The following is a 13,204-nucleotide window of genomic DNA, read 5'->3' on the forward strand; positions in this document are numbered from 1 at the left end:
TGTTATGATGTGGCTTATCATTATTATACATAGTTGGCTATATCTGAGCCAAATCGATTTAAAACTCAGTTCATTTAAAAAGTGTTAAGCAATCCCCTGAGGTATATACTCCAATTGTAAAAATTAACACTTAGCAGGTTGATCTAATAGCATGATGGACTGGCAGAATTACATATATATAAGTGTATGTGTGCATGTTTGTGTATATGCATATACATATGTATATACACAGGACTGATCTTACCTTTACTCCTTGAATTAGGCCATTCATCAGAAATGTATGTTTAGGGAAGGTTTCATGTAATACCTAAAAAATAAAAACACAATAAAAAGTTCATGCTACATTTCAGTCCTAGTAAAAGTTAAACTGCCTCTTCATAATACAATCGAATTTTATTTCCTATAATTTTTAGGTTTGTAGGACACTATGAGTATGAGTAAATACTAATAATACTAAACATTTACATGGCATTTACTATATCACAAGGCATTAAATTGCACACTGTAGCACATTATCTCCTTTAATTCTTCATAACAGCCCTATTGGAAAACTGATACATACAGAGGTTAAATATCTTATCCAACATCACAGTAAGGCAGGAAGTCAAGCTTGAAGGTCCATGCTTTATTCACTATGCTATCCTGCTTCCTACATATAACTGACTGACTTACAACTCCCTTTACAGATAGGTGTATTATCTAAGATAGAAGACTAGGAGAATAAATAGAGAAATTTTAATTGCCAAAAGCAGATCTAGAGATAAAACCGGGCTTCCCAGGTGGCTCAGAAGGTAAATAATCGGCCTGTAATGCAGGAGACCTGGGTTCAATCCCTGGGTCGGGAAGATGCCCTGGAGAAGGAAAAGGCAAGCCACTCCAGTATTCTTACCTAGACAATCGCATGGACAAGAGGAGCCTGGTGGGCTACAGTCCATGGGATCACAAAGAGTCAGATATGACTAAGCAACAAAGCACACAAAAATAAAATTAAGAAATATTACTCAAAAATCACTAACATGCAAAAAATCACATTTATGGTATTCATATATTTTGTGATTCTCAACCAAGGGTGATTTTGATCCTCAAAGGACAACTGGCAACGTCAGAGACATTTTTGTCACAACCTGAGGGATGGAGGAAGGTGGCAGTGGAGAGGGAGAGGAAAGGTGTTACCGGCATCTACTAGGTAGAGGTTAGGAAAGCTGCTGAACGTCCTACAATACACAAGTCAGCTCCCCTTGTTCCACCCTCCACGACAAATAATCATGTGGCCCGAAATCTTAGTAGTTTAGAAATACTATTATTTGTTATTTATAGTAAAGACTCATGGATCTAAAGAAGGTGTCTGCAAACTTTTTCTGTGACGGACCAGACAGTAAATATTTTCAGTTTATTCTAACTCTGCAGGCCACACAGCCTCTGTCATAAACGATCAACTCAATAAAAGCAGCCACAGACTATATGTAAATGAATAGGCATGGCTGTGTTCCAATCAAACTCTATTTACAAAAAAACAGGCTAGCAGTATTTGCTCTGGCCATAGCTTCCCCAAACCTTTCGTAACTCAAATCTGCTTTTCTTCCAGTTACTACTAACGGCCAGTTTTTTTTAGGGACAAGAATGGGTTTGGTATTAGAAAGACTAAAGGACATAATGAATACCTACAAGAAATTTTATAATATGCTCAATCCTATTGATAACAATTCACTTTGCCAAGCTATTTTTCATTCTAATCAATCTGGTCTCTACTGTTTTTAGAATATTCCTGTGCTTTCCAATATTCATACTTTTATACATGATATCCTGTCCAGCTTAAATGTTTGTTCCCCTTTGTGGTCGTCGTTCAGTCACTAAGTCATGTCCGACTCTTTGGAACCCCATGAATTACAGCATGCCAGGCTTCTCTGTCCATCACTATCTCCCTGAGTTTGCTCAAACTCATGTTCATTGAGTCACTGATACCATCCAACCATCTCATCTTCTGTCACCCCCTTCTCTTGCCCTCAATTTTTCCCAGCATCAGGGTCTCTTCCAATGAGTCTTCCTGCAAATCTTCACATTGCTACCAAACTTTCCTATCCAAAACAATCTATTTCTCCTTTAGGACCATATAATAGGCAGTTACAATACTCTCACATACAGCTTTGTAAGGGGTTTCGCCTGTGGTACTAGAGGTAAAGAATCCATCTGCCAATGCAGGAGATACAAGGAGACAAAGGTTGGATTCCTGGGTCAGGAAGATCCCCTGGAGAAGGAAATGGCGAGCCTAGTGGGTTACAGTCCATGAGGTAGCAAAGAGTTGGACACGACTGATCAACTTACACTTCTGTGTTAGTTCGTTCTTATACTTTTTTCTCTCAAGGTATTTAATAAATATTTCAATTATACTTCAAACTTATTAAGGATAGACAGGCACTATATCTACTATATATGCCTTGCATCTAATATATTTTTATCTCTATTGGTACCTCAGAGATAGTGCCTTTATATAGTAACTGTTCACTAAACATTCATAATTAACAGGTTAAAAATTCTGCCTTCAAAATGACTTAATATAACATGCAAACTGACTTAACCAATTTAAAAAATAGAAACTCTCAGCAAAGAATACTAAGACATTTATACAGAAGAGACGCAGGAGGTCTGGAGTCCAGGGTCTTGCTCCTTAACACAGATTGTGCATCTAGCAGTTTGAAACATCAAATATTTCTAGAGCCATCAATCCACTGAAAAAGTGAAGCCACTTCTTAGCATTATAGATCCTGCTGTTGTTAATTCTTTTAACCTAAATGTATATTATTTAGTCAACCAACAATCACTATTTGAATACCATTATGAACCAACCAAAAGGAGTTTGTCAAGGCTGTATATTGTCACCCTGTTTATTTAACTTATATGCAGAGTACATCATGAGAAACGCTGGGCTGGAAGAAACACAAACTGGAATCAAGATTGCTGGGAGAAATATCAATAACCTCAGATATGCAGATGACACCACCCTTATGGAAGAAAGTGAAGAGGAACTCAAAAGCCTCTTGAGGAAAGTGAAAGTGGAGAGTGAAAAAGTGGGCTTAAAGCTCAACATTCAGAAAACGAAGATCATGGCATCCGGTCCCACCACTTCATAGGAAATAGATGGGGAAACAGTGGAACAGTGTCAGACTTTATTTTTCTGGGCTCCAAAATCACTACAGATGGAGACTGCAGCCATGAAATTAAAAGACGCTTACTCCTTGGAAGGAAAGTTATGACCAACCTAGATAGCACATTCAAAAGCAGAGACATTACTTTGCCAACAAAGGTTCGTCTAGTCAAGGCTATGGTTTTTCCTGTGGTCATGTATGGATGTGAGAGTTGGACTGTGAAGAAGGCTGAGTGCTGAAGAATTGATGCTTTTGAACTGTGGTGCTGGAGAAGACTCTTGAGAATCCCTTGGACTGCAAGGAGATCTAACCAGTCCATTCTGAAGGAGATCAGCCCTGGGATTTCTTTGGAAGGAATGATGCTAAAGCTGAAACTCCAGTACTTTGGCCACCTCATGCGAAAAGTTGACTCATTGGAAAAGACTCTGATGCTGGGAGATCCGGATTGGGGGCAGGAGGAGAAGGGGACGACAGAGGATGAGATGGCTGGATGGCATCACTGACTCGATGGACGTGAGTCTGAGTGAACTCCGGGAGTTGGTGATGGACAGGGAGGCCTGGCGTGCTGTGATTCATGGGGTTGCAAAGAGTCGGACACGACTGAGCGACTGATCTGATCTGATCTGATCTGATGAACGAACCATATAGTCATAACCTCTCAAAGTGTTAAAATTACAGTTCTTAAAAGTATTTGTCAGTATAAAATTCTCCTATGTAATTAACATACATCCCCTTCATGGAGACTTCACCATCCTCTCCTGCAGAGGCCCGCCACATAGAACACAGCTTTTGTTCTTTGACTGTATTCTGTGTTCTTCGACTGTATTCTAGAACAACACTCTATAAGCTCTATGAGCTTCAAACTCAAAGATAACTGCAAACACATGAAAATATTTTTTTAATTCTTTTAACTTCACCTTACTTTTTAAAACAAAGGCTATTATAAATCCAAAACCAAATATTTATTATAACTAATACATCTTAAGTTTGGTTATTTGTTAAATGAGTTAATTCAAAGAGTATCTTTGAAAACTGAAATACTTAAGCTCTGTAATTTTTGAGAGTTCTGTATGGGAAGAGAGATGAACATAAAATACAAATAAACTCATTTATATCTTCACTCTCATCTTCCCTTTCTAGATGTACATTAAGAGCTGTTCTAGCAGGCACCATGCACGATCAGTTTCAAAACTCATGAGGCAGAGTAAAATGTTTAAAGGTTAACAGATTTTTGGAAAAAAGAACAAAGTGCTACAGCTTGGTGCCTTCTACCCCAGAACTCACTTCTCCCCACACACCAACACTGGGGAGTGTAGGAGTCCAGAACAGAGAAAAGAGGACTGCTAATAAAGTCAACAGCAAAAAATTGCAAAGAAAGTCTCAAAATGAGCAAAATCTGTTTTAAAAGCCCACACTGAATTACTATATTGGTTCTTAATTAGTGATGTATACTAGATATATGAGAATCACTTCTAAAAAATACATATGCCTGAGCCTACCCCTGGTCATGAGTAGCAAGCCCAGGAGACGGTGAAGGACAGGGAAGCCTGGCGTGCTGCAGTCCATGGGGTCTTGACTGAGCGACTGAACAACAACAACATTGTAAAAGCTGAAATCTTTACCTCCAGTTGGCCAATCTGTCTCACTGGGGCTGGTAAAGCATAACCTGAAGCTAAAATTGCCTAACTGAAGGGTGCCTGGAGGGATAAACAGGACTTCAGGAGAACTTTCCTGTCCTGACATGTTATATATTGCTTAAGGGTTACAACAGGCACACATTACTGATTATTAAAAAAGTAACATATAGGTAATTCCCTGGCGGTCTACTGGTTGGAATTCTGCGTTTTCCATTGCAGGTAGCACAGATTCAATCCCTGGTGGGGGAATTAGGATCCCCCAAGCTGCATGGCACAGCAAAAAAAAAAAAAAAGTACATACATACATTGATATAATATATAGAGGTTTGTGTATATACAGATTTCTCGTGTACAATTTCTTCAGCGATATTTCAAAGATTCTTGCAGTTCCAAGGCCCAAAGGCCAAAACACCAGGAAGGATTCAATACCTGGAGTTTAACAATCTCTACCAATTTACATACATCTAATCTCTACAACTCAATCTCTGGTTTGCCTAAATCTCTTCAGCCAAGGTTTTCCCCATCAAACAACTAAAAAATAAAGAGCATAAAAACTTCCAATTTAAAAAATGCATATACGTTAAAGATGAAAGAAGAATTATAAAGATAAAACTCTGACCTTAACAGTCAATAATATTTGAAACTTATTTTTTCTGAGAGAATGCTTGATTTAAAGAAATAAAGTAAAAAATTGAAAAAGGTAAAGAATTATGACTATGATAATATGGACAACTGTCCCACGTAACCACAACTCATCATTTCACCATCTTAAAAAATTCAAGTACAAAAAACAAATGAGAATTAACAGTGACTATTACAATAATGATGGGGGGAGAAGAGCAATAATTCTGAGAAGTATATTTATGCTGGCAAAGGAAAAATAATTCATTAAGTCTCAAAACAGCACTTTTCATTTTCCTGACCAGAATTCAAAAAAGTGAAAGAAAGAGAAAGCAACAGGAAAATCAAAATCAAAGGCACTTTCCATGTTTTAATTAACAAAAACAGTTAAGAATATACTAAGCACAGTTTTCCCACAGCTATGAAAAAACGAGTAAGTTATTTATATTAAATAACTGGACGTCTTCCTTGTTCTTAAAGAAGACAATCTCTTTCTAATTAAAAAAGAAACGATATCAAAATTAGACAAAAAGTTGAGATATTGAAAAAAATATAAACCAGAAATCAATTTAAAAAACAGCTACACAAATTACGGGATCATCACAAAAAACTTTTTTTCAATGGATTGCATAGTTTAGCCAATATTTAAATCTCTCTACTTAGTGGTTGGGCTGCCAATAACCTCAGCTACCTAAAACATGGGTGTGAACCACTTACTGCCAGTGTTCTCCAAGACTGAGAACTGGAACAAAACAAGCTGCTTAACTCTTGAAATCCTTAATTTCCTCATTTGTACGACTGAAACCAAGCAGGACAGTGTACAGGCTCCTGGACTTAGGGAGCCTTTCTGCTCAGTCTTCATGACCTTTCCTGAGTTCCAAAGGGCGAATTCAAACAGTTGCCAATCCAGGAAGGGAAGGGATGCAGAGTTAAGGGACCAAAAACCAGAAAACAATAGTAAGCCTTGGAGCAGGGTTCTGGTTCCAAATCAGTAATAATATCTTTAAGCTCTTTTATAGACACACAAATTAATATCTTTAAGCTCTTTTATAGATTTGAAGTGAAGTGAAGTCACTCAGTGTGTCTGACTCTTTGCGATGGCATGGACTGCAGTCTACCAGGCTCCTCCGTCCATGGGATTTTCCAGGCAAGAGTACTGGAGTGGGTTGCCATTTCCTTCTCCAGATCTTCCTGACCCAGGGATTGAACCCGGGTGTCCTTCATTGTAGGCAGATGCTTTACTGTCTGAGCCACCAGGGAAGTCATTTTATAGATTTAAAACCCAACAAATGGAAGATGTCAGTATTCTCCATAGCACAGACCACCTAAGGCCAGACAAAAGGCACCCGATGAACTCATCAAGAAACTTACCCTGGATGAGATTAAAGGAGTACAGGTCCTAATGTTATCAGCAACCCCACCCTTGAGCTGAAAGTGAAAGTGAAAGTGAAGTCCTTCAGTCCTGTCCGACTCTTTGCGACCCCATGAACTGTAGCCTACCAGACTCCTCCATCCATGGGATTCTCCAGGCAAGTGTACTGGAGTGGGTTGCCATTTCCTTCTCCAGGGGAATCTTCCCGACCCAGGGATCGACCTGGGTCTCCCACCTTCCAGGCAGACACTTTAACCGCTGAAGAACTGTACCAAAAGAACTATACCAAAAAGATCTTCACAACCCAGATAATCATGATGATGTGATCACTCACCTAGAGCCAGACATCCTGGAATGTGAGGTCAAGTGGGCCTTAGAAAGCATCAATAAGAACAAAGCTAGTGGAGGTGATGGAATTCCAGTGGAGCTATTTCATATCCTGAAAGATGATGCTGTGAAAGTGCTGCACTCAATATGCCAGCAAATTTGGAAAACTCAACAGGGGCCACAGGACTGGAAAAGGTCAGTTTTCATTCCAATCCCAAAGAAAGGCAATGCCAAAGAATGCTCACACTACCGCACAATTGCACTCATCTCACACACTAGTAAAGTAATGCTCAAAATTCTCCAAGCCAGGCTTCAGCAATACGTGAACCGTGAACTTCCTGATGTTCAAGCTGGTTTTAGAAAAGGCAGAGGAACCAGAGATCAAATTGTAAACATCCACTGGATCATTGAAAAAGCAAGAGAGTTCCAGAAAAACATCCATTTCTGCTTTATTGACTATGCCAAAGCCTTTGACTGTGTGGATCCCAATGAACTGTGGAAAATTCTTAAAGAGATGGGAATACCAGATCACCTGACCTGCCTCTTGAGAAATCTGTATGCAGGTCAGGAAGCAACAGTTAGAACTGGACATGGAAAACAGACTGGTTTCAAATCAGAAAAGGAGTACGTCAAGGCTGTATATTGTCACCCTGCTTATCTAACTTATATGCAGAGTACATCATGAGAAACCCTGGGCTGGATGAAGCACAAGCTGGAATCAAGATCAACGGGAGAAATATCAATAACCTCAGATATGCAGATGACACCACCCTTATGGAAGAAAGTGAAGAGGAACTCAAAAGCCTCTTGATGAAAGTGAAAGTGGAGAGTGAAAAAGTTGGCTTAAAGCTCAACATTCAGAAAATGAAGATCATGGCATCCGGTACCATCACTTCATGGGAAATAGATGGGGAAACAGTGTCAGACTTTATTTTTTGGGGCTCCAATATCACTGCAGATGGTGACTGCAGCCATGAAATTAAAAGACGCTTACTCCTTGGAAGGAAAGTTACGACCAACCTAGATAGCATATTCAAAAGCAGAGACATTACTTTGCCAACAAAGGTTCGTCTAGTCAAGGCTATGGTTTTTCCTGTGGTCATGTATGGATGTGAGAGTTGGACTGTGAAGAAGGCTGAGTGCTGAAGAATTGATGCTTTTGAACTGTGGTGTTGGAGAAGATTCCTGAGAGTCCCTTGGACTGCAAGGAGATCCAACCAGTCCAGTCTGAAGGAGATCAGCCCTGGTATTTCTTTGGAAGGAATGATGCTAAAGCTGAAACTCCAGTACTTTGGCCACCTCATGCGAAGAGTTGACTCATTGGAAAAGACTCTGATGCTGGGAGGGATTGGGGGCAGGGGGAGAAGGGGACGACAGAGGATGAGACGGCTGGATGGCATCACTGACTCGATGGACGTGAGTCTGAGTGAACTCTGGGAGTTGGTGACAGACAGGGAGGCCTCGTGTGCTGCAATTGATGGGGTCGCAGAGTCGGACACAACTGAGCAACTGAACTGAACTGAACTGAGGTGAGTGATGACACCATCATGGTTATCTGGGTCATTAAGATCTTTTTTGTATAGTTTTTCTGTGAATTCTTGCCACCTCTTCTTAATATCTTCTGCTTCTGTTAGGTCCATACTGTTTCTGTCCTTTATTGTTCCCATCTCTGCATGAAATTTCTTCCCTTGGTATCTCTAATTTTCTTGAAGAAATCTCTAGTCTTTTCCATTCTATTGTTTTCCTTTATTTCTTTGCATTGATCACTGATGAAGGCTTTATTTTTCCTTGCTATTCTTTGGAACTCAGCACTCAGATGGTTATATCCTTCCTTTTCTCCTTTGCCTTTCGCTTCTCTTCTTTTGACAGCTATTTGTAAGGCCTCCTTAGATAACCATTTTGCCTTTTTGCATTTTTTTTTCTTGGGGATGGTCTTGATCACTGCCTCCTGTACAATTTCAGAAACCTCCATCCATAGTTCTTCAGGCAGTCTGCCTATCGGATCTAATCCATTGAATCTATTTCTCACTTACATGGTATAATTGTAAGGGATTTGATTAAGGTCATACCTGAATGGTCTAGTGGTTTCCCCTATTTTCTTCAATCTAAGTCTGAATTTTGCAATAAGGAGGTTCATGATCTGAGCTACCGGCAGCTCCTGGTCTTGTTTTTGCTGACTGTCTAGAGCTTCGCCATCTTCAGCTGCAAAGAAATCCTTTAAGGATTAATAATAAAAATGTATTTATAGTGCTTAAGACTGTGCCTGGACTCATCATAATATAAATATATACAAACTGTTTGCTATTACAAAGCTCAAGTCCTTTAAACTAAACACCAGCCAGAGAGATTGATGTGTTAAATTGGTAGATTATAAATAAGCACACTGAAATATTAGAAAGCTAATACAGTACAGTGGATGAGAATCTAATTGCCAATGCAGGGGACAGGGCTCGATGTGTAGCCTGGGAAGATCCCACAGGCCGTGGAGCAACCAAGCCTGTGTGCCACAACCACAATCCCTTGCTCTAGAGCCCTCGAACCACAGCTACTTAAGTCTATGTATCTAGAGCCTGCACTCCGCAGCAAGAGAAGCCACCAAAACGGGAAGCCCAGGCACCACAACCAAGAGTAGCCCCTGCTTGCCACAACCAGAGAAAGCCTGCGCATAGGAACAAAGACCCAGTGCAACCAAATAAACAAACAGCTCAACACTGTGAGAGAACAGTTATTATAACCCCAGTAGCACTTGACATCAGGTTATTACAGTGTAATGTACATACAAATGTCATAACGAACCTGCATCATATGATAAAGCTTCAAATCAGTGCTCATGGATTATGACAGCAGGAAATGTGTAAATTATTTGAAAAATTCCCATCAGAAATTATTAAATTTAAAAAAAGTCAGACATTTAAATGTCACATATCAATTAGTTTGAAAATTCATTTATGTAAAACTGATCGCCCATTACAGGTAAATGAGTTGTTTCCTTTTTAAAAAAGAAAGGATTTCAAAACATAATCAAATCAGAATTCCTAAAATTATATGTCAGGGAACTGTCATTCATTCAGGGAACTGCCATAACTTGCAAAGCATGGTTTATTACAAAAGGAATTATATTTACTTGAGATTTCATTTTCTTTTGAAACTTGTTTTAGCAGTATTTGTAAATATACCTTGTATATTCAAAGTAACTGTTAGACATCAGTGTTTTATGTAGATACAGTAATGATTATATAACCATATAATAAACATGTCAAGAAATATGGAACATAAATTTTCTTAGACTAGTTTAAACTATCCTTATATGATCATTCAATTTATTTATAATAAACTTTTTATAAAAGTCTTTTTTGGATATCTACACACAAGCTCATGAAAATATAAGAAAGTATCTCTTTAAAGTTATCTTAAAAATCTGTTCTTCTGGGATTTGGCAAGCCGTGATTATACTTTTCAAGATGTTACAGAGTTCTACTGTAACTACTTCTTCCTTCATTCCATTCCTCTCCTCTATACTGATAGGAGAAAACTAGCTATTACCTAAGATGTTCAATCTTACAGAGAGGTTTTTTCTAAGATTCTAAACCTGGGAATATTTGAGCAAAATCAGCTTAGGGATATAGAAAGAATGACCTTCCTAGATGGTCACCTCTAGATACTTGGCCTAAACTAAAAGAAACTTATATTTTGAAAATGTAACTAGAGATATGAATCTCAAAATGATAATGCTGAGTGATTCAGGGCTAGACATCATTTTTCCTAAGCCTGCATAAGAATCGTTTCCACTCTACGCAGAGTGGGGACTGAGCCCCCGCTTAAATTTGTTCAGTATTCATCAGACGAATCACACCCACCTAAGCCCTATCAAAAAGTAAGGGAGAAGTGAAAGCTGGAAAAGACAACTAAAGCAGTAAAATACAGTACACTAAAGGGCTGACGACACTGGTGGGAGAATTAGCCTCGGAGAGGTAACAAAGCCATTCCCCACCCACCAATTGAAGAAAAAAGATTTTAAAGTCAGTGAAAAATAAGTTAAAGGATTACTTACCACCAAGGTGGGTGCTGTCAATAATCCCCAAGCGAAAAACTCCAAAAAGATGACGATAACTGCATGATAAACACTAGGAGAACCTATTCCTTGAGGCTACAAAAACAAGAGTTTGAAAAGTTAACAGTGTACTCCAGAATTAACAACAGTAGACAAACAGTCGACAAATATCCATGGAGAACATACATGCAATAGGTACTCTGCCACACTTCGGGACGTTCACTATCCCTGTCCTCAAGATGATGGAGGCAGACAAAGAAACAAATAAATACATTATTTAAACACCATGTGCAATGGGAACAGAAGTCCAGGGTGGGGATGGGAATGTCAGAACATTCCAGGAGGAAGGCTGAAAGGATGGAAAGGAGGTAGGTGAGGAGGAGTGGGCAGGAGGAGAGCAGCAGTCAAGGAAGCTTTTTGTGCAATGGTGGTAATGCCTGAGAGCAGGAATCACAGGACTCTACTGTTCAGTACACCCAGAGCATGGGCTGCGTGCTCAGAGTACTGAGAGACCAGCTAGAGGCACACAGGGCTAACTTCCAGGCTAAGGTGTCTGCTCAATTCTGAAGGCAATGGGGAGCCACTAAAAGATGTTAAGTAAGGCTCGTGATCAGATAAAAGTTTTAAGAAAATATCATCCTGGCAAAGGTGTAACAGATAGATTAAAAGGGGGCAAAACTAAGGAAAGTTAAGAGACTACTGCACTGATTCCAAAACATAAATGAATTATGTTGCAAGAATCACAACAGATACCAACATGATTCAAAAACAGAAAAGTTCTGAGCAGTATGTGAGAGATCTTGGGTTTGATACACACAAGAAAGACAATACAAAATCAGCTTTACACTTCAGTTCAGTTCAGTTGCTCAGTCATGTCCAACTCTTCGACTCCATGGACTGCAGCACACCAGGCTTCCCTATGCATCACAAACTCCTGGAGCTTGCTCAAACTCATGTCCATCGAGTTCGTGATGACACCCAACCATCTCATCCTCTGTCTCCCCTTCTTTTCCTGCCTTCAATCTTTCCCAGCATCACAGTCTTTTCCAATGGGTCAGTTCTTTGCATCAGATGCCTCAAGTATTGGAGCTTCAGCTTTAGCATCAGTCCTTCCAATGAATATTCAGGACTGATTTCCTTTAGGATGGAGTGGTTGCATCTCCTGGCAGTCCAAGGGACTCTTCTCCAACACCATAGTTCAAAAGCATCAATTCTTCAGTGCTCAGCTTTCTTAATGGTCTAACTCTCACATCCATACATGCCTACTGGATAAACCAGAGCTTTGACTACATGGACCTTTGTTGGCAAAGTAATGTCTCTGCTTTTTAATAAGCTATCTAGATGGTCATAGCTTTTCTTCCAAGGAGCAAGTGTCTTTAAGTTCATGGCTGCAGTCATCATCTGCAGTGATTCTGGAGCCCAAGAAAATAAGTCTGTCACTGTTTCCATTCTTTCCCTATCTATTTGCCATGAAGTGATGGGACCAGATGCCATGATCTTAGCTTTCTGAATGTTGAGTTTCAGTACAGCTTTTTCATTCTCCTCCTTCACTTTCATCAAGAGGCTCTTTCGTTCCTCTTCACTTTCTGCCATAAGGGTGGTGTCATCTGCGTATCTGAGGTTATTGTTATTTCTCCCAGCAATCTTGATTTCAGCTTTTGCTTTATCCAGTTCAGCATTTCGCATGATGTACTCTGCATATAAGTTAAACAAGTAGGTTGACAGTATACAGCCTTGATGTACTCCTTTCCCAATTTGGAGCCAGTCCGCTGTTCCATGTCCAGTTCTAACTGTTACTTCCTGACCTGCATAGAGATTTCTCAGGAGGCTTGTAAGGTGGTCTGGTACTCCCATCTCTTTCAGAATTTTCCACAGTTTGTTGTGATCCACATAGTCAAAGGCTTTGGCGTAGTCAATAAAGCAGAAGTAGATGTTTTCCTGGAACTCTCTTGCTTTTTCAATGATCCAATGGATGTTGGCAATTTGATCTCTGGTTTCTCTGCCTTTTCTAAATCCAGCTTGAACATCTGAAGTTCTCGGTTCACATACTGTT

General features: G+C 39.6%; 1 protein-coding gene across 3 annotated transcripts in view; it reads right to left on the bottom strand.

Moving 5' to 3' along the window:
* Nucleotides 1-13,204, bottom strand: part of MFSD14A (major facilitator superfamily domain containing 14A) — a 53,746-nt gene that overhangs the window by 22,094 nt on the left and 18,448 nt on the right. For 2 of the 3 annotated variants that reach the window (XM_055584984.1, XM_055584982.1), the window contains exons 2-3: nt 11,152-11,247; nt 245-307 (exon numbers count right to left, since the gene is read on the bottom strand). In XM_055584984.1, the coding sequence (XP_055440959.1) occupies nt 245-307; nt 11,152-11,247 (159 nt within the window). The remainder of the gene's footprint in view (nt 1-244; nt 308-11,151; nt 11,248-13,204) is intronic. The other variant, XM_055584983.1, reaches the window with a different exon arrangement.

Source organism: Bubalus kerabau, chromosome 6 (genome assembly GCF_029407905.1).
Source record: "Bubalus kerabau isolate K-KA32 ecotype Philippines breed swamp buffalo chromosome 6, PCC_UOA_SB_1v2, whole genome shotgun sequence".
Taxonomy (NCBI): domain Eukaryota; kingdom Metazoa; phylum Chordata; class Mammalia; order Artiodactyla; family Bovidae; genus Bubalus; species Bubalus kerabau.